Raw genomic sequence first — 27,476 nt, 5'->3', positions numbered from 1 at the left:
TGACAACCTACTGTTGTCTTTAATACTTGTATTAAAGAAGTTGTTCATCCATAAATTCTTATCCTTACTTAATCTACTGTTGGTATAATAGTGAATACAATATTAAATGGGGCCATTTTTATGGGAAGCTATCTCTGGTCCAGACTATGTTATTTACAGACAGACCTTATATAACTCGCATATTGCCCAGTGTGGCATTAAACAACAAACAAACAAGTGATAATTGGATAATACGAAACACGTGTTGGTTTACATGAAACACTTGTGCGATAACATGAAACGTCTGTAGGATGACCTGAAACACCTGTGAGATAGATAACACGATACGCGACATTCATCGATTTTAGCAGAGTATGCCAGAAGAAAGAACCGCTTTGATAAATGACTGCCAGAGATAGAAAGGTTTGGGAGCCAAAACCAACACACAAACGCCCCAACAATTCATGCAATTCCTCCGTGCCCGTGGAAAGGGTGTCATTCTAAATTATGAAAGTTAGTCAAATCTCCCTGAGCCATAAATATTGTAGATTTTCATTATCCACAGCAACACTTAGGCGTTCTACTCCTGCTGTAATTCCTGCTGATCAGTATGTGTGATCAAATTGGGAATGCGTCGTCCATTACTTTCATTCATCTACGATCATTATCTTTTTCAGACCTTTCATTTTGTAGAGTGGAAAACTGAATGTGCATGTCATACCTGGGTGTAAAATACACTTCTAAAGTCTTATTTATAAAACAATGTGAAAGAAAAAGTTGTATTTCATAGACTGGCCATACAAGCATATTTTGAGCAAAGATCCAATCCATGTTTGGCAGCCAAGTGCGAAATGCAAGCTGAGACGAGGATGTATGTTTTCGAGTGGTCATTGTGAAACAAAGTTTTGAGCAAATGAACTGTATATACATTGAACACTACTTTAATCGAAGTAATTCATATTTTCGTAATTTTCGCTTGCACTTAATCTAGATATTACTTATTGTGGATGCAAGAAGACAAAACTGATACTCGCATCAACTGGGTATATTTCGTGACGTTTAACGTTGTACAGTTTATAGTTAGAGCAATGGCTTTAGGAATAATTGGTGACAGCTTGTGACGAGTTGAAGCGTCGACAAGTTGATGAGGTTAAGAAAACTACAATAAACAATAGCTTTCTGTAAATTCAGAATCATTTACCAATTTTCATAGTATTTAACACATTCGAAATAACATCCAAATGAAGCAATAAATACATTGACTACATTGAAAAAAAGCAAAATTACCAAGCACACATTTGTAAATATAGTGTACAGTCCGTTTGACTCCAAATGAGAACGATGAATTGCAAAATAACTAGAAATCCAGAAAAGTGTATGAAACATCAATACGATACTTGACCATGAATACCCTGTACCCAACAAAATCTGAATTTTGTTTATTTTAAGACACATGACGAATGAAGTTCTTTAAGAAACTATCATGTAATTTTGTATAGAAATGTGTACATGACACGTAGGGAGGACAAACCGTGGAAGGAACAGCGCAAGCACGGTCTGCACGTGCTACACAATGACCGTGTTCATTCAATGACAAGATGCGCTACTCAGCAGATGTTAAACAGTTGATGTTAAATGTGTATGATTTCTTTAGAAGTGAAGCAGAAAGAGCAAAGCCTTTTTATGCAATTAATAAATTCTTGAAACGAGCTTCAAAAGCTCTTGGTATGTTCCCTCAGAAACTGAAAAATGTTGTTAGTCGACGAGATACAAATAGTCAGGCCAAGGAGGTAGGCAACATGTCAAAACCACGCAAGGTTGATAAATGAGACAGTTTTCAGAGGGATCAAGTCAGACGTGCAATTGTTAAACTGCACTCTGAAAATAAGTACCTGTCCCCAAGAATTTTGAAGAAACACCTTGAAACTGACCATGATTTACGTCTTACAAAGTAAAACCTATGGCAGCTGTTGCATACATTTGGTTACAAATACAAAAAAGATAACTGGAGAAAATAGGGCTGTGTTGTGTGAACGGTCTGACATTGTTCGTCTCCGAAATCATTACCTTCGTACCATCAAGCAGAAACGTGAAGAAGGATATGAGCCCGTCTTCTTAGATGAGACATGGGTAAATGCGTCACACACAGCCAGCAGTCAGTGGGTACTCAGTGGTGACTGTAAGGAGTCTGGTAGAAAGTTACCAATGGGAAAGGGTGAAAGACTCATAGTTCTCCATGCTGGTTCTGCTAGTCAGGGTTTTCTCCCAGACTGTGACCTCGTCTTTAGAGCCAAGGCCAAAGACAACAGGGACTACCACACAGAAATGAACGGCAATGTATTTCTGGAGTGGGTGAAAGATAAATTAGTCCCTGCTTTGCCTACCAAGTCTCTCATTGTCATGGACAATGCACCGTATCATAGTGATCCAGAAAGCAAGACTCCAACCTCTAATAACCGTAAAGGAGACATGGTTACTTGGCTGCAACGGAGGAACATTACCTTTCCTTCTCGAGCGACGAAACCATAGCTCTATGAAATCATCAAAACTATGAAACCTGACCCCTTATATAAAGTTGAGAGTTACATCAAGGGTCAGGGTCACGCTGTCTTACGACTGCCACCTTATCACTGCGACCTGAATCCAATCGAGTTGGTATGGGGCATCGTCAAGGGTGACGTTGGACGATCGAACACAACGTTCAAATTACGAGACGTTCAACAACTCGTAAAGGAATCCCTTGGTCGGGTAACAGTAGAAACATGGAGGCGTTGTGTGGCCACAGTCGTTGACGAGATAGAGCCACGTTATTGGTCACGAGATGGACTAGGGCCAGCAATAGTCCAACCTATAATAGTGGCAGTCGGTTCAGGCACCAGCAGTTCCGACGACGAGATCTATGGCATGAGCGAGTCAGATTGCGACTGAAATTATCATGAGACGGCCCCTCGAACGCTGTCATTTCCACTACCATAGAACGTGCAGTGCATGCGTGCTTGCGCTGTTCCTTCCACGGTTTGTCCCCTCTACGTGTCATGTACACATTTCTATACAAAATTGCATGATAGTTTCTTAAAGAACTTCATTCGTCATGTGTCTTAAAATAAACAAAATTCAGATTTTGTTGGGTACAGGGTATTCATGGTCAAGTACCGTATTGATATTTCATACACTTTTCTGGATTTCGAGTTATTTTGCAATTCATCTTTCTCATTTGGAGTCAAACGGACTGTAACAGTTGTGTGAAATATCTAAACTAAATTAATATTTTGACATATATACAATATCAGGGGGTTCAGAAATAAACATTAAACCTAACAATGAAAGGGAAAGGTACTCACATGTGTCTTTACATAGTTCAAATATAGCAGGCAGTAAGGTGAGAACCTGGCAGCATGGAGGTCCAATACACACTGGTGAGCTTGTGCTTCAAAATGCATGAGCTTTGAAGAGGTCGCGACATGAACTGTGAGCTTTGACATTGCACACGAAGGTTAAGGTCACGAGGTAGTGAAAGTTACTGAGAACATGTAAACATTGTATACACTATCTTAGAATTGATAAATATTACGTGGAAATTGAACTTTAGAACATAAGTGTAATAATAAAGTGTCTTAATCATCGGACCACCATGGATAATAAGTTAAATCAATCGTAACAATTTTAACTTCATGTCATTTCACTTTCATGCTTTGAAACATTAGCAAATCGTGCATCTACACATATATATGTACCATAAAACAATAATATTGCCTTCACCTGTTCCAAGTTATCGTTTCCTTGTATTAAATATAGCCTACTCTGTGCTTCTTGAGCTTTCAAATTCAAGTATTAAATTTGTCCAATTATATCTCCTTTCAAGCTTTGTATAAGTATTGCACAACATGATTGCACAACAAAGCAATGTTTGTTTGACATATATATGGCGCCCGAGTTACGAGTGATCGAAAATAGGTTGGTTGAATAGATTTGCTGCCCATAATAGCGTTTCAACGATTTTGATTGAATCTACGTGTACTTAATCTTAGATGGTAGTACCTTATTATAATCTTGTTAATTATTAAGAAATAATAACGATGTCCGATATGGAGCGATGTCAATTTGAGTATTGTTCGGACTATTAAGCGATCTTTCACATTTTGTCCCTTACAAATGCCCGATGTCAATTAGCCCAATGTTGTTTTCATCACGAATGAAAGACCATGGACACTGAAACCTGCATTCGTAACCGGAATTTCTTCAAGATATACTTTCCAAATGGCCATTCGTATTGTAACACAATCTTTGTAACAGTTTGCGTATGAACTAATCACGACCACTTCCATAAATTTTGTTTTGACGTCATAAACACTGTCAATTTCATCCTGATTTTTTATCGGTAAATATTAATTGTGGAAAATTCTCGATGAATGTTTATTTTGACATAAATGCCATCGCCGTTAGGATATGTACTTTCCAATGACATGAATTATTGGACATATAGATTTCAAACAAGGGCGCTTACTTGACTTTACTTGCCACATTGTAGGTGCTTCCATATTACGATAAATGTAGAAAAGTAGGAAACTAACAATACCAGGATTTTTAACGATGGCTAGGCAGTGCATAGATCTTTGGGATTTGTTTACTTTAGATACTGTTGAAAAGACAATCAACTCGATTTGCATGTTATACAATTTTGTTACACTGTGTGAAGTAATAGGAACGTTGTAACACTTTTGATACCGTGACGTCATCACAGTGCGGCACTGAGTGGTGTGCAAAGCCACTGACGGCCAGGCACCCTGGGGGTTAAGATATCGGGTGAGTGAGTGAGTATGGTTTAACGCCGCTTTGAACAATATTCCAGCTGTATCACGGTTAACACATCGACAAACGTCGCCAGATGTCAATGGTGTTTGGACTTAGACCTTGGTCTCGTGCAATGTTTTGGATTCACGCCGTGCAAATATCGTGACTGCCTCCGTAGTCTAGTGGCAGAGCGTCCTCCCGGAGAGCGTAAGGTCCGGGGTTCGATAACCAATCGCGTTATATGAAAGACGTTAAAAGATGGCACTTGTTTTTACCCTCTCTCACGCTCGGAATTAAGGGGCTAAATCAAGGACTGGTCGGCTCGGAGTCAGTATAATGTGTTTGAGTGGGGTATTCAAGTGCGGCATGGTATCTCAGTGTGCTAGCACTATAAATCTGCATCAGACCGGACTAGTTGCTATGTAAGTGCAATACTCTTGAACGCGACGTTAAATCCCCATTTCACCTCACGACCTCACATCCAGCAGCAATGAATTACCAGAATGCAATGCCTAGTCGTGAGTACTGACCTTTCCCCATAGCGCACGTCTGGGACACATGATCGGGAGGCATCGATGGCCACTCCCTACGTTAGCCGAACTAGGTCAGGCTGCATGATGAGCGGACAAGACTCCCTCAAGTTCACATTAGGAGATTGACTTAGACCATGTCACGCCTAATAAACAATGTTTCACCACTCCCAGGGGCATAACCCGTTATTGACTAAGTCATCTCAAACGTTATTTTTTTACTTCACACCTCTGTTCGTCTTTGTTGGTAATTTGCAACCTTTATACATGCCGCCGACATGTCCTGTTGATTGACACCACCAAGTCCTTTCGTTTTATCCTATCCATCCATTACCATCACTCAATACGTCTTTGTATTTCTGTAAACATCTGTTTTTTAGAATAAATTGTAAGTACAGTGAATCACTCGACTTGCCTTGAAGACATGTCATGTCGATGTTGCTATTGAACGGATCATGATTAGGGCTATTTAATCACCTTTCGATCACAGAAAGTTTTAGACCACCAGGACAGGGTGTCCAAGTGTACTTATGTTACAGTGTTTTGTACGTTATCTGCCCTTCAACTGTTAACCGTCCGTTAACATTCGATTTATTCATCTAACCAGAGGAAGGAATGTGGTTAAAACTTCATTTGTTCATAGCGTCAATGTAACCAAACAAAAGCATTTATACACCAAGGTAATCCACATAAAGCTGACCTTCTCTGATGTCAGTAATGTGTTGTTCAATGCTGCATTTAGCTGATATTCATGTCAGTTAAAAAAAATCCAATATTCTTGATGTGAACTAACATTTGGCGTTTATTTCATAATAATTTTTAATTTGAAGTTTACACGATATACGGCTTTTCCATTGGACGAGAGGTCGGTCACATGGTAAGAGGTCGGTAAGTGCATGAACGACACAATTTGACGTTCATACGTTTTTCACGAGACCATGTTCTTGAAATGACGTAAACACTGACGGACTACTTCCACATTCCTGGGGAAACCCCTTGGAATTCCTTAGCACGAAAACATACATAAGCGTTCTTTCTGATCATTTAGAACCTTTATTCTTGGTCTCAGCGTTTCAGTATACATTGAGAAATGTCAGAGAGCGTGACTGCATGATTTTTAACGGATATGCTCGCTACTGCGTATCCTAATGAACAAACGAAGAAATGCACATCTAATCTATCGTAGTATCGACTCAATCCGTGTCTAGTCTGACACTGACCGTCTCCAGCAATCTATGAATTTACCTTAGTGTCTGTTTGACGCATCTTTATTCACCTTTCAATAATCGGCCAGTTGATCAACGATGACTAACACATGTAACCGCCACAGGTTCATTAACAACTTCGGAAATCTCTCCCGTCACGTTTATCGTGTCGGCCATTTTGACGTCTTGTACTTGATGTAAATGTATTACGACACGCTGTCATTGTGACTGACTTACTGAGGTAGTTCTTTACAGAACTTTCTCATCTAATGAGGATATGATTTGAACACATGTGCTGCGTAAGATGTTTCTGAAGAGCAAGTTGTACATCCATACGCTCATGTCACCTCTCTTTTCTAGGAACTCTTTTACTCCGCAATATAGCTGGTTGTTGTATGGCTGTCTGTGTAAACATGAAGTCACACGTACTAAATAAAATTGTGGTAAGATCTTGGCCTACATCCTTTTAGGTAACAAATTTTGATAATTGTTTTATAAGAATTGACTTTCACACTGTGTGAGTTCACTGGAGTATTACCCTTCACACTCCAATGAACTCACACAAAGTGAAGGTTTGTTGATGACATCGTGAAGAAGATGGACGCTGGACAAAACTGGATCACAGTCACCGGAAATGGTGGTGATGGGAAGACAACAGTGGCCTACATGGTGCTTCATGAGATGATGAAACGAGGGCGAGAAATGTTTCGAGTGAAGACAGTGGAGCAGTATCACACCATCACAAAGAATACCCACCGATCTGTCCTCATGATGAACGATGTTATAGGGGCCTTTGCTCTTGATAAAATAGCATTCAGCACATGGAAACCTGTCATATTCGATGCCATGGAAAACATATCAAAGGCTAAAGAATCTGAGCAGCCAAGTGGAGTCATTTGTATGTATGTGCAAAGATCAAATATCCTAAATGAAGTTGAGTTTGTCTTGGAAAACATAAACGTTCCATACTTGGGGTCGATGCTGTAACAAACCTATCGTGTCTGCCTGTAGAGGAGAAGGCTCCGATGCTAGACTATCATCTGAAAAAGAAGAATATTAAAGACATACCAGAAACTGAAAAATTAAAAGTGATTCAGAGCAGCATGCCGTATGGATTTCCAAATTGTTGCAAGCTGTTTGCTGACTTGGAGTCGGAGGAGAAATGTGCTGACATTGCACAATTTTTCTCCCGCCCTCTAGACATTTTGGATGCCACGACTGATGCGTATCTGGATACCGAAAAATTAAAAGATGTGTTCAAGACTCTCTTGAAAAGAGATGGGCGACTTGATACCAGTGAGATAGAAGACGATGACCAGCGCAGTGGTATCATTGAAGTATCGGCTCCATTAAATGGTAGCTATCTGTCAAACACCCACGGAGTAATAACATTTTCACATCCATCCGTTTATGAAAGTGTTGCAAACTGCATAGGGAAACGTGATGTGGTGTTCGCGATCAAATATTTTAGTTTCTCTTTCATAATGGAGAAAATGCGGTTTGCAGAGTCACAAAGCCATGACAGTACTGTTTCAAGAAATGTCTTCAAAATATCGCCAAACCAACAGAACATCCAACGTCTTTGCGACAGGTTCACTCTTTCAGTGATATACAGACGCTTTAATGTGCTTCGTCAACCCTTTTTTCAAAGCGAGGACTTTTGTCGGACCTTCTTTACATCCATCATTGAAAGAAATAGCTTTTGGAATAATTTCATCTGCCTGTGCTGCAAGGTAACCAAATACGTAACGTACCTTATCTCAGTTACATTTCAGAACCTTTATAGCATATATACACAACGTTTTTATCCGGGATATATTAGAATATGTTTGCCTAGGTACGCAAGTAAACGTCTGCGGCTTGTATTACTCCAGGCTTCCCTCCCACATCAAACCGGCACGTTATGAGATGACTAAAATACTGACATGTTCAATGCAGCATTTAACCAACTCACTCGCCCAATTACTGACAGCCTTAGTTTTAATCCTTATCATATAATATATCCATGTTTCTTTGCTGAAATCAACTGATGATCTGACGAACATGCATATCGTGAGGGTGCTTAGGTTCAATGATGTCCATATTTTGCAGGAAACAAGCAGACTGTCTATCGATGACAGCAATGAAGACGGTGAGACTATGTTGTTACAAGTTGCACAGTGTAGTAACACTACTGCCACCCGTATCCTCTTGGAATGTGGAGCAAGTGTAAATCGGGCATCCACGAAAACGAACAGAGCACTTCACTATCTGTGTGAGAGTGGTGATGCTGATGCTAGTGTTGTAGAACTGATGATACAACATGGCGCTGATGTTAACAAGGCTGACAGAGATGGAAAGACAGCACTTCACTATCTGTGTGCGAGTATGGGTGTTGATGCTAGTGTTGTAGAACTGATGATACAACATGGCGCTGATGTTAACAAGGCTGACAGAGATGGAAAGACAGCATTTCACTATCTGTGTGAGAGTGGTGTTGATGCTAGTGTTGTAAAACTGATGCTACAACATGGCGCTGATGCTAACAAGGCTGACATAAATGGAAAGTCAGCATTTCACTTTCTGTGTGGGAGAGGTGATGTTGATGCTAGTGTTGTAGAACTTATGATACAACTTTGCGCTGATGTTAACTAGGCTGACAGAGATGGAAAGACAGCACTTCACTATCTGTGTGAGAGTGGTGGTGTTGATGCTAGTGTTGTAGAACTGATGATACAACATGGCGCTGATGTTAACAAGGCTGATTGACATGGAAAGACAGCAATTCAATATCTGTGTGAGAGAAGTGGTGTTGATGCTAGTGTTGTAGAACTGATGATACAACATGGCGCTGATGTTAACAAGGCTGATAGAGATGGAAAGACAGCACTTCACTATCTGTGTGCGAGTGGTGATGTTGATGCTAGTGTTGTAGCACTGATGCTACAACATGGCGCTGATGCTAACAAGGCTGACATAGATGGAAAGACAGCACTTCACTTTCTGTGTGGGAGAGGTGATGATGATGCTAGTGTTGTAGAACTGATAATACAACATGGCGCTGATGTTAACAAGGCTGACAGAGATGGAAAGACAGCAATTCAATATCTGTGTGAGAGAAGTGGTGTTGATGCTAGTGTTGTAGAACTGATGATACAACATGGCGCTGATGTTAACAAGGCTGATAGAGATGGAAAGAAAGCACTTCACTATCTGTGTGCGAGTGGTGATGTTGATGCTAGTGTTGTAGCACTGATGCTACAACATGGCGCTGATGCTAACAAGGCTGACATAGATGGAAAGACAGCACTTCACTATCTGTGTGCGAGAAGTGGTGTTGATGCTAGTGTTGTAGAACTGATGATACAACATGGCGCTGATGTTAACAAGGCTGATAGTTGGGGAAAGACAGCATTTCACTATCTGTGTGCGAGTGGTGATGTTGATGCTAGTGCTGTAGAACTGATGATACAACAAGGCGCTGATGTTAACAAGGCTGATTTCGATGGAAAGACATCATTTGACTTTCTGTGTGCGAGAGTATATCAAACAAGTATATACATCATTTAAAATGAAAGGCGGGGAGAGGGTATATCAAATAGAGCATATACATCATTTAAAATGAAAGGCGGGGAGAGGGCATATCAAACAAGTATATACATCATTTAAAATGAAAGGCGGGGAGAGGGTATATCAAACAAGTATATACATCATTTAAAATGAAAGGCGGGGAGAGGTTATATCAAACAAGTATATACATCATTTAGAATGAAAGGCGGGGAGAGGGCATATCAAACAAGTATATACATCATTTAAAATGAAAGGCGGGGAGAGGGTATATCAAATAGAGCATATACATCATTTAAAATGAAAGGCGGGGAGAGGTTATATGAAATAGAGCATATACATCATTTAAAATGAAAGGCGGGGAGAGGGTATATCAAATAGAGCATATACATCATTTAAAATGAAAGGCGGGGAGAGGGCATATCAAACAAGTATATACATCATTTAAAATGAAAGGCGGGGAGAGGTTATATCAAACAAGTATATACATCATTTAAAATGAAAGGCGGGGAGAGGTTATATCAAACAAGTATATACATCATTTAGAATGAAAGGCGGGGAGAGGGTATATCAAACAAGTATATACATCATTTAGAATGAAAGGCGGGGAGAGGGCATATCAAACAAGTATACACATCATTTAAAATGAAAGGCGGGGAGAGGGCATATCAAACAAGTATATACATCATTTAAAATGAAAGGCGGGGAGAGGTTATATCAAACAAGTATATACATCATTTAAAATGAAAGGCGGGGAGAGGTTATATCAAACAAGTATATACATCATTTAGAATGAAAGGCGGGGAGAGGGCATATCAAACAAGTATATCCATCATTTAAAATGAAAGGTGGGGAGAGGGCATATCAAACAAGTATATACATCATTTAGAATGAAAGGCGGGGAGAGGGTATATCAAACAAGTATATCCATCATTTAAAATGAAAGGTGGGGAGAGGGCATATCAAACAAGTATATACATCATTTAAAATGAAAGGTGGGGAGAGGGTATATCAAACAAGTATATCCATCATTTAAAATGAAAGGTGGGGAGAGGGCATATCAAACAAGTATATCCATCATTTAAAATGAAAGGTGGGGAGAGGGCATATCAAACAAGTATATACATCATTTAGAATGAAAGGCGGGGAGAGGTTATATCAAACAAGTATATACATCATTTAAAATGAAAGGTGGGGAGAGGGCATATCAAACAAGTATATACATCATTTAGAATGAAAGGCGGGGAGAGGTTATATCAAACAAGTATATACATCATTTAAAATGAAAGGTGGGGAGAGGGCATATCAAACAAGTATATACATCATTTAGAATGAAAGGCGGGGAGAGGGTATATCAAAGTGGGTTTTTTCTAACTGGGTTCCACATGAGTCCCAAATGATATTAACTTTAATGCATATCAGACGAATTTGTTTGTATCATATGCTATGAATGTTTGTTTGATGTTGTTTATAAGAGTAATTTATTGTAAATAAACATAAACAGCCGGATAGGCCCTTTATCAAAGGGAAGTAACTCCAGTTTATGAGGTGCTCAGGCTGGTTTCCGTTATCACTCGTCCTGGTGTCTCATAGGGCCAGCGCCGAAACCCGGTGAATGAAACATCACGTTTGTTAAGTGTCTGCTTTGTCATTACATTGTCATGTTACAAAATATAGTCCGAAGTCCCACACACCGACACAGTGATACAATGCAATGCACGGCCCTATATTCGGGAAAAGAGTCCAAGTCGCAAAGATCTACAAGCAAAGTTATGGGAACTGATACCCAGACCGTTTTCCTTCGCAGTCTATATTATCAGCGTTGCCTGTACACGAGCAAACGGCATCAGGTACGCCTCCGACTTTCTATGTATCTATTGTGCGCACTTCCGTGAACAAAGTTACCGGGTTTAGCAAAGCAGGAACCTTTACGTACGAGAATAGGAGCAACACATAATGTTACTGGTTTCACGAGGTAGCCTGAAATAATACAAAAGGGACGAAATAAGCATGAATGCTGTTTATGGAGGAACTAAATAAACAAGATACAACCAAACCAGTTGTCTGTTCTTTGTGCTGACTGTGGACTGTTGTCCTGAATGTTTGTGTTATGAGAGTGAAGAACTGATGTGTGTATTCAACATTATTTTGACCAATATATCTGGATAAATTCATTCTTTGTCTGATTTTTAAATAGGGTAACAGATAAAAGACAGAAACATATTAATCAGTATTTTAATGTTTAATTGGCATCTTCCCATTTTTACGAAAAAAAATATCCAAATTATGACCGATTTAAAAAGTGACTGTGCAGTAATTATAGAACAGGTTTAATCCTTATTTCTAAACTCGTACATACACGGACTATGGAATATACACAACGCGTATGATGCTTTGTACATGTAGATATATGGGATTGTGATACCTGAAAATATTATATACATGCAGGGGAAAACAGGTTCACACACAAAATCCATCTGTCAAGTCTACCAAATGTAGGCCCATGTGGGACCCTGCTGGATCACTTGGACAAATCTGAACAGGGCCAAGAAGGGCTACCCATGTAAGACCCATTTCCCATTAACCCCAAGTGGGCCCATGTGTAAATGGTAGCTGTGAATTGTTACTTACAAAACCGGTTGTTAAATAACATATCAGTAATTGTCATATCAGTTCTTATTAAAATATTAACCCATTGCATTCACATCCCGCTCACGCTTTCATATTCAAGGTCTCAGTGAAGCTTTCAAACTGTTTTAAGGATGACATGTGGTGGATAGTGGGATGTCCGATGTAAATCTCTATTTTGACTTGAACCATATGTTTTGCTCACCTTTCCGCCACTTGCTAGTGATTCACAAAGGCATATTCATATTCATACACGCATATACGCATATTCATGACATAGTCGGAATCGTACAATCGACTGTTTTTGGTAGAGATTTATCATAAATATGGAAAGGGTTTTGTCGCTTTTGTTTACTATAGTAATGAAAAGGGGGCTTAGGATTCCACCAATTGTAGATTTTAAAGGCGTTATCCCCTTTCTGGTCGAGTTATATGGGTAATACAAGGAAACACTCTCTTCAGATTAGAATATTTACACATTACATTCACTTTCTGCTCACAAAATTTACTATCATCAGCCTGAAGAAATTATTACGACACCATTAACTGTAGATTTTAAAGGAGTTATCCCACTTCTGGTCGACGGGATATATGTGTAGTAATAGTGAGAAAGTGTGTTGGATTTAACGCCGCTTCAGACGGCATTCCAATTATATCACGTCGTGTCTGTTTAATGTGGGAGGAAAGCCCGAAGTCTTAGACGTTTACGACTTTGCAGGGGTATGGTGCTGACAAACCTAGACAAATATTATCTGGGCGAACCAGGATTCGAACCCACGAGCATAGGTTTCTGTCGTTCCCAAAGAAACCAGCTATGCCCAGCGAATTGTCCACCCGTCTCCCTCTGTAGTATATAGTCAATAATATCTTTAAATTAGCAGTATTGACCCTTTGCATTCACATCCTGCTAACAAGTTTTAAAAGTGATTTACTATCATCAGCCAAAAGGAAATCTTAAGATTTCATTAATAGTATTTTAAGAGGCGTAAACCCACTTCTGATTTCTATATGTGATTTTAAAGGTGTTCTGCAACTTCTGGACAGGGTGTGTATATCATAAGATTATAATGAATATTCACTTAGAATAACACTTGTTCTCAAAGTTAATAATTCAAAGAATACCATCTCTATTACAGTGCCAGAAATCCCGTCCTTCGTGAGCCATCGTTCTATAACACTTTATATTTTCAACAGTTCTGTTCACTGTCAGCCAGTTGAGATACTGATAGCATCTCCTTCCTTAACTACTTTCGAACAGCAGCGCCATATGAGCGGTTGTACGTTCGTATTGTCGGCAGGCATGTCCTGGTTCAGCGGCTTGAAACCGGGGGACGTATTTAGTATACAAGAGACTCGCAAGCCCAACGTATGTGTGCTGGACAGGACCACTGGCAGCGTTTGTTAAGTTGCTCTTTAACTCGGCATTGGACCAGACAAACCAGTGATTGGTATTATGAGCAGCGACGCTCGCCGTCGGGGTATGATGATGGTATCCCGCAATCAACCAAGTCACTGAGACGGACCACCCGATCCACGTAGTCGCCTCGTGACAAGCATAGCTAGCTGGGGACCGATGCCAACCAGGACCCTCAACAGGGCAACGAAAAGGGTGAGTTACAAGAACGATTGACCGTGTCTACACTTATATAAGCCGAATATTTCACATCTGGACAGTGGACAAAACATGTTCTCCCTTACTTTGCCAAGGGAAATAAACCATTGTTACCAGGGACACAGGACATCATGTCACATTAAATATTTTCAGGGACTTATTAGATTGCTTAAAACATTCGATGCAGGCTGATATGTCATATTTATAACCGGATATGTGATGAGGCGACACCCTATAAATAAGTTTGTTGTTTATGAAACAGCTGGGAGTTTCGAATCACATTTGTCCTTATGTTCAAAACTTTTACAATCCAAATATAGATAACGAAATGCCGTTCTAATTCGAGGTCCAACTCATAGATGTAGTATTCCCTTACTGTGCATGACGCCGCCAGCGCTTGTTTGTGCTGTAATTCATGTATACGACCTTGATGCAAGTGCACAATTGACAAGGGTACATCCGCTTCGATATCACATCCCTGTCGCATGTAACTCGTGTTGGACACGAAATATCGCGTTCTAAACCGAGTGCAGAATTAACTGTGGCATATATACGCTACGATATCACATCCCTGTTGCTTTGTGATCATACTGGAAGGGGAAGTAACTCGAGTTGGACTAAACGCGTGGCGGTGGGTGGGTGGTCATCGACACTTGAAACAGAATCACGAAATATCGCAATTATATTGAATAACGAAGAAAGCTGCTTGTTTGGCTATAATCATAAAGTGAAAACAAGCTATTCCGACGAAATTGCAAAGTGCACTTTAAGGAATATCCATTAGGCTAGCAATGAACATCATCATGGCTAGCGATGAACGTCAAAATTGTGTTTTGATCAATTAAGGGTCGGAAGGAAGGTGCCTGCAAGAGGTTATATTTACCGGTTTGTGCTTCATGTCAATAGTGCTTTCAATACTACATATTAAACGTGCACGTTTTGTTTTCTTTTATTTTTTACTTGTAATGAACGTACGCAGCAAATCTTACTATTTTACAACTATAATAAAACACATGAGTATTAGAATGTTCAGTTAATTAACACCTTTCATGACACTTAACGAACAGTTTAAAGGAACAGAATAATTGATAGATCTTTTATTTCACACCATGATGATTGGTATGCGTATTGTTGCAATTGAGTAACTGATTAGTTGATGGATTGTAGATCTGCACTTGGTATATTTCAAATTATTAACAGAATTTCAACAGAAAGAAATCAGATGTGAGAGGTTATAAGTAAAGAAATACATTTTTTTAAGAATATGTAGGCAGTCACCCAGCTTCTACGCTCTATTTCAGTAAACTACGGTAATAACGAACTCAAAGTGACCACTATTTTAGTTCGATAGAACCGTAGTTCGTTATAAGCTTACATACGTAGTTTAATGTATATGAATATGGAAAAGGTTTTGCCGGTTTTGTTTAGTTTTAGTGTTAAGCACTTTATTCAACGTTGCACTCATACAAAATGAAGGATGTCTTCTACTGATAGCTTTTGTTTCAATAGGACAACAGTTTGACACAAAAAAACATGTGACTCCACATACCAAAAACTGATTTTTCATTGCAACTGTTGTTTTCCAGAAAAAAGGAACATTTGTTGGGTAAAGTTTACAAGATGAGCTCACCATCTCTCCAAGAATCAGATGACAGCGATAACAAAGGGGAGGTAGCTCCAGACCTCGATGACTCGGGCAGCACCTCAGAAAGTGAGGTGGAGGGGATGGAGGAGGAGGAGGAAGAGGCGGTGTGTATAAACAATGACTTTGACCCTGGTTTGGAGGCCCTGTACCAGCAACAGAGTTCTCGTAAGACGGACACAGAAGACCAACTGAGGACAGATGAATGTTTACCAGGTGGAGCTGACTGTGCTGCTATGATGCTAGGTGACAGGGACGAACTAACAACCACAGATGATGCAGCTGCAAATTGCCACTACGACAGTGGAAAGACGCACCGATCACGATCTCCTTCGTGTTTGCAGGGGGCCGTGGCACTAACGCAAGGTGTGTTTATTACATATATTTCAGGAAAGTCAGTCATTCTCAAACAATAGACTAAGTTTTGGTATTTTTTCATCATAAACACTTGCGTTTTTTCTATTGCAGATGACGAACAAGACTTGTCACGTGCTATAGCAGAATCAGTCAGCAACGCGTTGTCAGTGGATACAGAACAGCGTCCAACAAATATAGGTATAGGTGTGGATTTCGGTGTATCAAAATCGTTCTCTGACAAGGTGGATTGTCTGAATCGCATTCCATTGCAAACACGATAACGTCGTTTTTCCGTTTGTAGTCATTGCATGGAAAAACGACAAAACATTCATTAAAAGTTATTAATTGATGAACGTCCTGAAAGTATCCGAATTCGTTTATAGTATAACTCACCATTGCTGTTATAAATGTATGAGTGTGTAGCATTGAGTTGGCATTTCTTAATGCACCCTCTTATAACATCACATGCCCCTCAGGCAAATTAGGGGAAATTGTTATTTTGTTTAAAATGTTCATATTTTCTTAGAGGTATTTTGAGATTGCATTTAATGCAATAATATAAAACAAAACATTAAAACTTGTTTCCATACATTGGACCTATAATAGCTAAATACGGGTTACTTCCACACAGCCATAAAATAAGCCATTAGTTTTACACATTGAAACATATTGTAACATGAATTGGGAAATTATTATTTTCAAATTGGGAATTTTCAAGAGATTTTTCCTGTATATCCTGGTTTTTTCTACAAGAACTTATACACAAGCGACTGACAAGCCTAAATCACATTGCTACAACGAACGTATTTCTTGTGTGAACATGTATGTTATGTTACATTCATTGTTTGTCTCTTTTTGATGCGAAACGTCCACAAAGAGATATACACATGCAAGAACTGTCAACGCTCGATATCGAGCTACTGAAGCACAAGTATTACGCAATTTACTTTCTCTGAAGACAAAAAACATGAAGTTACATACGGAGATGGTTCTGGTGTGTAGTGTATGGAATAGGACTGACAAGACAGTGTTTTATATTTACTTGGCAAATCTATTGGTATGCAACCCGTGTGCAAGGTATTCAAACCAAGCCACATTTGACAAATATATCTTTGTCTCCTTTCAGTAATCAACAACCCACAGGTCCACTTTACAAAGAAAACAGAGGTAGCCAACCTTAACGCACGATATGCAACAGTGGGAGGTCAACAGGTGATCCAGTCATCAACGTCCACTGACGGTGGAGAAAGACAACAGAACAATGAAACCAGACCAACAAGTAAATTAGACATTTTTTGTTACGTTCTATTTGATGTTAAGTAAGAGAACCTATCGAAGTGTATTAGCTGAAACATCAAACGAAAACTATCGTGTATTGTCTGACACCACGTTTGGTTGATTAGTTTGTTGGTTTGTTGTTTAACGCCGCACTCAGCAATATTCCAGCTGTATCACGGCGGTCTGTAAATAATCGAGTCTGGACCAGATAATCCAGTGATTAATATCATGAGCATCAATTGGGATCGATGACATGCATCAACCAAGTCAGAGAGCCTGACCACCCGATCCCGTTAGTCGCCTCTTACGACAAGCATAGTCGCCTTTTACGGCAAGCATAGGTTGCTGAAGACCTAATGGTTGGTCAAATCGCTCATTAAAATTGTTTATTTTCATAATCCACAGCAACACTTCTACTCTTGCTGTAATTCATACTGATCAATAGGGGGCACGGGGGCGATTAGCTGTGCAGAGTTGCGTCCCAGAAAACTATGATTGTGGTTTCGAATCCCGGTTCGCCTCAATTATGTTTCTAGGTTTGTCAGCACCCTACCCGTGCTCGTGGGTTTCACCAAAGTGGTGAACGTCTGAGACATGCATCACTTTAGGCTTTCCTCCCACATTAAGCTGACACGCCGCGATATAGCTTGAATACTGTTAAAAGCGGCGTTAAACCCAACTCACTCACTCACTACTGATCAATATTCGTGATAGGACTGGGAATGCGTCGTGTACAACGTGATGAACGTTATCAATGGCTATTGGAATGCTTCAAAATGGTTGGTGCCAGCGAGAGGTAGCCAATATGTTTCAGTTTGTGGAACAGATTTCGGCAGGGCGGTGGGTTAGCCAAGTGGATAAAGCGTTCGCTCGTCACGCCGAAGACCCGGCTTCGATTTTGGGTTCAATATGTGACAGACAGGGCGATCTAGGTCGACAACACATGTCGATTAATCAGAAACCAGGCATTAAAAAATCAAGTGCGTGAGGATGATTTAACGTCCTTTTTAACAATATTCCAGCGGTATCACAACGGGGAACACCAGAAATGGGCTTTTACACATTGTACCCATGTGGGGAATCGAAGCCAGGTCGTTGGCGTGACGACCGAACGCTTTAACCAGAAGGCTACCCCACCGCCCTTAAAAAAATAGAGCCCAAACAGCCAATCAATTCTTTGATCACCCGAGTTACAGGCACATCGGCAAACGTCGCCAGATGTCAATGGTATTTGGAGCGTAGACCTTGGCCTCGCGAAATGTTTCGGATTCACTCTGACTTTCTTGATAGGCGTGGACGTATTTTGAGGCCCGTTAACGAATGTCATGGGAACGTCAACGTAAGGCAAGATGATTAATGTGGGGTGGGTCTTTACAATTTGAGACTTGATCACCATTACTGTCACAACGCCAATTGATATTGTAGTTGTGTCATTTGCCAGTAGTTGTGCCATTTGCGCCGTGCTGGTCCACGTTTTGTCTTTCAAGACAATGTCGCTCGTCACTTCAGTGGACATATTGTAACTGACTACATCCAGCAGCAACGTACCAGAATGCAATGCCTAGTCATGAGTACTGACCTTTTCCACATAGCGCACGTCTGGCATGGGACATGATCTGGAGACATCCATGGCCGCTCCCTACATTAGCCGAACTAGGTCAGGCTGCAAGATGAATGGACAAGACTCCCTCAAGTTCACATTGGGAGACTGACAAGGGTATTTTATTGCGCAGTATTTATGTGATCATATTATCGGTACTAACACAAGATGATCATAGCCGTTCCACTCTGTGAAATACTGGTGGCTAACCGAAACGGTGTCCTCCCAAAACTTCTACATGCCAAAACTTCTACAGCAAAGTTTATGGTCCACTGCACCACTAATATCCTGGCTATTACCTGTTGGGCATTGATTGGAACAGTCCAATTAATTAAGTGTACAACATACAACACAACAAAACAATATGAAGACAATCGACTCATATAGCACTGGTATAAATAAATAGTACACACACTTTTTGCACTGGACTACTTACTAATTTAATGTAAGCACTGGTATAAATAAATAGTACACGCACTAATTTAATGTCACAACTGGCCTTACTCTGTCACATACAACACTAAAAATACTTTTTTTCAAGTCTCTTAACCAAGTTTGAGAAGATGACCAACAGCATCAAGGAACTCGATAGGGGTTTTCTGTCCTTGAGTCAACATGTCCTTAAGACGTCTCAGGCGGTTTTCAGTCTCTCTGTAAACTCGCTTCCTGCTTGGTGGGGCAGCACCAAAGTCTAAAAGGTTGCAAGATGAACAAACCTTGTCATAGTGCTTTTTGTGACCAAGTCTGAGGCGTGAGATAGCAATTTCAATTTTCCTTTCATTTGAGTATGAGTTGAGTGAGTCTGCTTTTTCATTTCCATGAATATCTATGTGAGAGGGGATCCAACACAGCTCCACCTGTTGCCCTTGGTCCGATAGTTTTGTATATTCGTATAGAATATTGTTGATTGTGTTTGGCCTGGAGTTTGAGTTTCTGCCACTGATGGCCTGAAGTGCACCCAGCGAGTCTGATGGGTCCATTTTCATGCTTTTAGTGCGGATCCAGATGGCTCCATCATCCGCGAATTTTGATGTGTTTACTTTAGGGGATAGGCCCTCGAAAAGATCGTGATTTCCTAAACCAGTTAATTTCATTGTAAGTGACGGGTCTTTTTATTATAATCTTCTTTATCTCCAAATATGTTGTTTTCATTAGGTACATCTGTAACTATTTAATCTTCCCAAAGTACCCTTCCTTGCCTTTCTAAAACAAAATCGTAAAGAAGCTAATGAGTCTTCTTAATTACAGGAGGACTATACCATTATAACAATAGGTAAACTCAATCAGCCATGACAACTCTCTGTAGATGTTTTGGCATGTAGAAGTTTTGGGAGTGAACCACCGAAACACTATCATGCAAGCTGACACGTTCCCATTACGTCATAGTTATGTAAGTGCAAAGGTCACAGAATGTCAAAGGTCACCACATGCTTTCGTTAGAAAAAAACAATTACAGTAAACTTTGAAATATTTCGCATGTCCGGTGGCCATTGCACTTACTGAAATATTGCTGTCAGATTCTAGATCTTTATTTTCGTTTTTCTCTCGTCGTAATAAATTGAAAATGACAAATTGAACATTTTTTCGAATGTGAAGCTCTTCAACTTTCGCGACGGCATATCGCGAGGCAATGTAAACTTTGTTCATAATGAAATAGCAATAACTAATGCTGAGGTCGGACGAAGCGCGCCAAGCTTGATTTTTGTACGTCTGCAAGCATTACGACACGTGATTTGTTTTCCGTAGACGGTAAATATTCCACCAAAACAGTTGAAATAAGGATTAGTGAATATTTGTAATTCATTTATTGTTTCCTGAAAAATATATAACATGACACTAATTTTCTAATTTCTGCAACTGACATGATGACCTCGAAAATTAAGTTTTTATCGTATAATAAATTTACTGAAATGGCTCATAATTTATTTGCCGATAAAAAAATCGAATTTATATTTAGTTAAAAGGTATGGGAGATATGTTTATTGAAATCAGATTTGCACACATTTAACGATTTTCGCAGGTTCCTACCAAGAAGCGCATACCCCATTCAATAACGTTAATCACGTAAGTTCAAGAGAATTTACAAATCTTATGTTCACTTTGGTCATAACTTTGGTATGATTGAAAACATCACTATATTTTTATCTAGTCATGTGTAGTTTTCTAGGAATAAATTTGCAAAATATTTCTTCAATTGTCCCTTGTTTGATGAAGCATCGACGTTTTATATTTAAAAACAATTCGAAACAAGTATATGATACGACATATTCAGGCATCAGAACGCGCTTACATTATCGGACAAGGATATAGCATAGTTACCAATTTCACGTCTTCTGAGGAGAGGAATTCGAAGTTCCGGCAACTAATATAAAGACAGAGATCATACTAGATTACTAATTATTAGCTGAGATAATGAACATAATTAGGTCATGAAATTAATTTCAACTCACAGCCTTGAATTACAAAACTGGGACCCTAGCTTCAATGGCTGGAGTATGCAAATACTCCTTTTTCGGCGAATGATTTAAGTCATACTGTTTAAATTTAGATTTTTAATTTTGGGACGTGAGTTCTTGAAATGCATAACGTAGTTGTTTCCGTTAGCTGCTAATATGGGCTACATAAGCATCTCAGTATCTTCAGTGGACATTTCACAAATTTGAAAACAAATTTTGAGGAATAGATTGAAACAACACTTCTTGTGATATTCTTATGGCGAGGAAAGTGACACAACATCACTTATAAGGACATCCTTCTTTTATGAATACGTGTAGGACCCCCGGATATTACCATTCATGTTTGGGTTTCAGGTTTGTGCGTGCTGTCAGAAAGTAAAAGTTTTTTGGTGGAAAATCAAGAAAAATCCCAGAATGAAACATATAGGATTGTTATAGCATCCGAATGAATTTGAGGACTGGCGTTAACATAATTCCGAACATTACCCAACCTTTAAAAACCTTGCATACTTTTTTATGTTCAGGTCGTGTATGACTATGAAGTTCCTATGTAAACACAAACTAAGATCAGAATCAAACTGCATCACAGCAACCTTGAAGTGAACATTATGTTTGGCATAATTTAAAGCTATCATTTTGTGTCACACGTTAATTCACATTGTTCTCTGAATATCTGTGCTTGAACGAACCCGTCGTGATAAATGTATTGAATTTGTAGCTGCAAAATAACAGTGTTAGAAAGTAGCACTAAACATATAGTCCAAAATAACATTGCTATGATAGAAATGGCAGACAAAAATGTTCCTAAATATTTCATCTAAATGACGAGAAAAGTCTTTTTCTACTGATGATGAATATATGTCAGTGATGTTAACTAACCAACCATGTTAAACATATAATGATTTACTTGACATATTTTTCAGGGACCCTAAAAGACCCAGCAGTACAAAGGATAAGAGGTAGGTATGACACCTCATTGTTAACGAAATGAGCATAGTTGACACGTAGTCGTAAGCATGTTTGATCATCAATTCTCAAATGAATGAAAGTCCAAGTTCTGTTTCTGTTTGGTACATTAATCTTGGTAGCTTTATCACGATAAATGGCAAGACCATATTATAACAAAGTGCTGCAACTCATGTAACTTCAATGGTGATACTATTTTACGCATTTGCATCTCACAGATGAGACAGTTTCAGATATCCAAACGTGGACATCTGGCATGATCAAAACACAGTTTGTTGATGACATCGTGAAGAAGATGGACGCTGGACAAAACTGGATCACAGTCACCGGAAGTGGTGGTGATGGGAAGACAACAGTGGCCTACATGGTGCTTCATGAGATGATGAAACGAGGGCGAGAAGTGTTTCGAGTGAAGACAGTGGAGCAGTATCACACCATCACAAAGAATACCCACCGATCTCTCCTCATGATGAACGATGTTTTAGGGGCCTTTGCTCTTGATAAAATAGCATTCAGCACATGGAAACCTGTCATATTCGATGCCATGGAAAACATATCAAAGGCAAAAGAATCTGAGCAGCCAAGTGGAGTGATTTGTATGTTGGTGCAAAGATCAAATATCCTAAATGAAGTTGAGCCTTGTCTTGAAAAACATAAACGTTCCATTCTTGGGGTCGATGCTGTCACAAACCTATCGTGTCTACCTGTAGAGGAGAAGGGTCCGATGCTAGACTATCATCTGAAACAGAAGAATATTAAAGACATACCAGAAACTGAAAAATTAAAAGTGATTCAGAGCAGCATACCATATGGATTTCCACATTGTTGCAAGCTGTTTGCTGAGTTGAAGTCGGAGGAGAAATGTGTTGACATTGTACAATTTTTCTCCCGCCCTCTTGAGATTTTGGATGCCACGACTGATGCGTATCTGGATAACGAAAAATTAAAAGATGTGTTCAAGACTCTCTTGAAAAGAGATGGGCGACTTGATACCAGTGAGATAGAAGACGATGACCAACGCAGTGGTATCATTGAAGTATCGGCTCCATTAAATGGTAGCTATCTGTCAAACACCAACGGAGTAATAACATTTTCACATCCATCCGTTTATGAAAGTGTTGCAAACTGCATAGGGAAACGTGATGTGGTGTTCGCGATCAAATATTTTAGTTTCTCTTTCATAATGGAGAAAATGCGGTTTGCAGAGTCACAAAGCCATGACAGTACTGTTTCAAGAAATGTCTTCAAAATATCGCCAAACCAACAGAACATCCAACGTCTTTGCAACAGGTTCACTCTTTCAGTGATATACAGACGCTTTAATGTGCTTCGTCATCCCTTTTTCCAAAGCGAGGACTTTTGTCGGACCTTCTTTTCATCCATAATTGAAAAGGACAGCTTTTGGAATAATTTCATCTGCTTGTGCTGCAAGGTAACTAAATACATAACGTACCTTATCACAGTTACGTTTCAGAATCTTTACACCATATATACACAACGTTTTTATCCGGGATATATTAGAACATGTTTGCCTAGGCACGCAAGTAAACGTCTACGGCCTGTATTACTATCAGGCTTCCCTCCCACATCAAGCCGGCACGTTATGAGATGATTAAAATACTGACATGTTAAATGCAGCATTTAACCAACTCACTCGTCCACTTACTGACAGCCTTAGTTTTAATACGGATCATATAACATATCCATGTTTCTTTGCTGATGATCTGACGGAAATGCATAGTGTGAGGGTGTTTAGGTTCAATGAAGTCCTTAAGGTTTGTTTGTAGTTTGTTATGCGTGCACTCAACTTTAATTTTAACATCATCATCAATTGATGTATACGGCCCTATTTTGCAGGAAACAGGCAGACTGTCTGTCAACGACAGCAATGAAGACGGTGAGACTATGTTGTTACAAGTTGCACAGAGTAGTAACACTACTGCCACCCGTATCCTCTTGGAATGTGGAGCAAGTGTAAATCCGGCAACCACGAAAACGAAGACAGCACTTCACTATCTGTGTGAGAGTGGTCATGTTGATGCTAGTGATGTAGAACTGATGATACAACATGGCGCTGATGTTAACAAAGCTGATTTGTTTGGAAAGGCAGCACTCCACTATCTGTGTGAGGGTGGTGATGTTGATGCTAGTGTTGTAGAACTGATGATTCAACATGGCGCTGATGTTAACAAGGCTGATGTGTTTGGAAATACAGCACTTCACTATCTGTGTGAGAGTGGTGGTGTTGATGCTAGTGTTGTAGAACTGATGATACAACATGGCGCTGATGTTAACAAGGCTGATAAGCGTGGAAAGACAGCACTTCACTATCTGTGTGAGAGTGGTGATGTTGATGCTAGTGTTGTAGAACTAATGATACAACATGGCGCTGATGTTAACAAAGCTGATAAGCGTGGAAAGACAGCACTTCACTATCTGTGTGAGAGTGGTGATGTTGATGCTAGTGTTGTAGAACTGATGATACAACATGGCGCTGATGTTAACAAGATTGATAGGCGTAGAAAGACAGCACTTCACTATCTGTGTGAGAGATTTGGTGTTGATGCTAGTGTTGTAGAACTGATGATACAACATGGCGCTGATGTTAACAAGATTGATAGGCGTAGAAAGACAGCACTTCACTGTCTGTGTGAGAGTGGTGGTGTTGATGCTAGTGTTGTAGAACTGATGATACAACATGGCGCTGATGTTAACAAGGCTGATGTCGATGAAAAGACAGCATTTCACTATCTGTGTGAGAGTGGTGGTGTTGATGCTAGTATTGTAGAACTGATGATACAACATGGCGCTGATGTTAACAAGGCTGATCGGCATGGAAAGACAGCAATTCACTATCTGTGTGAGAGTGGTGGTGTTGATGCCAGTGTTGTAGAACTGATGATACAACATGGCGCTGATGTTAACAAGGCTGATGTCGATGAAAAGACAGCACTTCACTATCTGTGTGAGAGTGGTAGTGTTGATGCTAGTGAAGTAGAACTGATGATACAACATGGCGCTGATGTTAACAAGGCTGACAGAGATGGAAAAACAGCATTTCACTATCTGTGTGAGAGATTTGGTGTTGATGCTAGTGTTGTAGAACTTATGATACAACATGGCGCTGATGTTACCAAGGCTGATGTCGATGAAAAGACAGCATTTCACTATCTGTGTGCGAGTGGTGGTGTTGATGCTAGTTTTGTAGAACTGATGATACAACATGGCGCTGATGTTAACAAGGCTGATGTCGATGAAAAGACAGCATTTCACTATCTGTGTGCGAGTGGTGGTGTTGATGCTAGTGTTGTAGAACTGATGATACAACATGGCGCTGATGTTAACAAGGCTGATGGACATGGAAAGATAGCACTTCACTCTGTGTGAGAAGCACTTTACTCTGTGTGCGAGTAGTGGTGTTGATGCTAGTGTTGTAGAACTGATGATACAACATGGCGCTGATGTTAACAAGGCTGATGGACATGGAAAGACAGCACTTCACTATCTGTGTGAGAGTGGTGGTGTTGATGCTAGTGTTGTAGAACTGATGATACAACATGGCGCTGATGTTACCAAGGCTGATGTCGATGAAAAGACAGCATTTCACTATCTGTGTGAGAGTGGTTGTGTTGATGCTAGTGTTGTAGAACTGATGATACAACATGGCGCTGATGTTAACAAGGCTGATGTCGATGAAAAGACAGCATTTCACTATCTGTGTGAGAGTGGTGATGTTGATGCTAGTGTTGTAGAACTGATGATACAACATGGCGCTGATGTTAACAAGGCTGATGGACATGGAAAGACAGCACTTCACTCTGTGTGAGAAGCACTTCACTCTGTGTGCGAGAAGGGGTGTTGATGCTAGTGTTGTAGAACTGATGATACAACATGGCGCTGATGTTACCAAGGCTGATCGGCGTGGAAAGACAGCATTTCACTATCTGTGTGAGAGTGGTGGTGTTTACTCTAGTGTTGTAGAACTGATGATACATCATGGCGCTGATGTTAACAAGGCTGATCTCTATGGACAAACAGCACTTCACTATCTGTGTGTGAGTGGTGATGTTGATGCTAGTGTGATACAACTGATGATACAACATGGCGCTATTTTTAGGAAGGCTGATGTGCTTGGACAGACATCATTTGACTATCTGTGTGCGAGAGGTGGTGTTTATGCTGGTGAATTGATGACACAACAGAGTGCTGTCCTTTCAACGAAGAATGAACATATCGCAAGTAGAGTGTAAGAAACCATTGTAAAAGACCACATATAACCGCTTGTGATAGAAACAGTATTTAAAGAAGATGAAACAATACCTACCCTATTCTTTTTATATCATATGTCAGTTATGTCACTGTTGTTCTGCTTCATGTAGATCCGTTGAATTAATAGGAACTAGAGGTGTGTCATCATTCACAATGAGACTATAGATTACTGAGACTCCGCCGGGACACAAACTTCTCTGAAATGAGTAGAGAAATATATTGTGTTATGTCTTTAACATCATTGTCATACCAACGTGTTGTCTACATCTTATCCCTACCGTCTGAAGTATGACATTTCCTTTTCGGAATAGAAAACCCTTTAGTTTGTCTGTGTTTGATCTTAACTAGATAATGTGTGGCATTTCCTACTTTTCGGCATAGAAATAATAACTATATAAGTGCATCAATTATGATATCAGTTTGCAGTATCCTACAGTGTATATACATTTTAAACAAATATATGTACTGCGTAATGATGCCAACTTAGGGGAAATAATGAATGCGTTTATAAACATTTACAGAGAATGCATAGTTGTATCTTGAAGAACTACTCCTGAGCTACAATGTTATTGTGAAGTTTAATTCAGCATAGCAACAGCATATGTCAGCTAATCTGT

General features: G+C 39.7%; 3 protein-coding genes across 4 annotated transcripts; all 3 read left to right on the top strand.

Annotated features, from left to right (window-relative positions):
* Nucleotides 1–7,530: 7,530 nt before the first annotated feature.
* LOC125381045 lies at nt 7,531–9,144 on the top strand. The gene is made up of 2 exons (XM_048397179.1): nt 7,531–8,238; nt 8,597–9,144. The coding sequence occupies exons 1-2, from the start codon at nt 7,531–7,533 to the stop codon at nt 9,137–9,139; spliced, it is 1,251 nt and encodes a 416-aa protein (XP_048253136.1). The 3' UTR covers nt 9,140–9,144.
* A 157-nt stretch (nt 9,145–9,301) lies between these two features.
* On the top strand, nt 9,302–12,905 carry LOC125381046 (ankyrin repeat domain-containing protein 50-like). Its single transcript, XM_048397180.1, has one exon. The coding sequence runs from the start codon at nt 9,320–9,322 to the stop codon at nt 10,052–10,054; it is 735 nt and encodes a 244-aa protein (XP_048253137.1). The 5' UTR covers nt 9,302–9,319; the 3' UTR covers nt 10,055–12,905.
* Nucleotides 12,906–13,073: 168 nt separating this feature from the next.
* Nucleotides 13,074–26,559, top strand: LOC124143267 (putative ankyrin repeat protein RF_0381). Of its 2 annotated transcripts, XM_048397177.1 has the most exons (8): nt 13,074–14,288; nt 15,878–16,299; nt 16,402–16,488; nt 17,417–17,569; nt 22,548–22,583; nt 22,809–24,022; nt 24,448–25,777; nt 26,007–26,559. In XM_048397177.1, the coding sequence occupies exons 2-8, from the start codon at nt 15,912–15,914 to the stop codon at nt 26,414–26,416; spliced, it is 3,618 nt and encodes a 1,205-aa protein (XP_048253134.1). In that variant the 5' UTR covers nt 13,074–14,288; nt 15,878–15,911; the 3' UTR covers nt 26,417–26,559. The 2 variants fall into 2 exon arrangements, with proteins under 2 accessions (XP_048253134.1, XP_048253135.1); XM_048397178.1 differs by lacking the exons at nt 13,074–14,288; nt 15,878–16,299; nt 16,402–16,488; nt 17,417–17,569 and adding an exon at nt 21,211–21,232.
* The last annotated feature ends 917 nt before the right edge of the window (nt 26,560–27,476 follow it).

This window comes from Haliotis rufescens, unplaced genomic scaffold (genome assembly GCF_023055435.1).
Source record: "Haliotis rufescens isolate VD_foot unplaced genomic scaffold, xgHalRufe1.0.p SCAF_160, whole genome shotgun sequence".
In the NCBI taxonomy this organism is placed as follows: Eukaryota; Metazoa; Mollusca; class Gastropoda; order Lepetellida; family Haliotidae; genus Haliotis; species Haliotis rufescens.
The sequence above is the reverse complement of the archived record's forward strand: the minus strand, read 5'-3'. Positions and strand labels throughout refer to the sequence as shown.

Coding starts and splice junctions, on each gene's coding strand:
- LOC125381045 (XM_048397179.1), top strand. CDS start 7,531: ATGCTAGACTATCATCTGAAAAAGAAGAATATTAAAGACATACCAGAA. Junction 8,239..8,596: donor TCATCTGCCTGTGCTGCAAG/GTAACCAAATAC, acceptor CATATTTTGCAG/GAAACAAGCAGACTGTCTAT.
- LOC125381046 (XM_048397180.1), top strand. CDS start 9,320: ATGATACAACATGGCGCTGATGTTAACAAGGCTGATAGAGATGGAAAG.
- LOC124143267 (XM_048397177.1), top strand. CDS start 15,912: ATGAGCTCACCATCTCTCCAAGAATCAGATGACAGCGATAACAAAGGG. Junction 16,300..16,401: donor GGCCGTGGCACTAACGCAAG/GTGTGTTTATTA, acceptor TTTCTATTGCAG/ATGACGAACAAGACTTGTCA. Junction 24,023..24,447: donor TCATCTGCTTGTGCTGCAAG/GTAACTAAATAC, acceptor CCTATTTTGCAG/GAAACAGGCAGACTGTCTGT.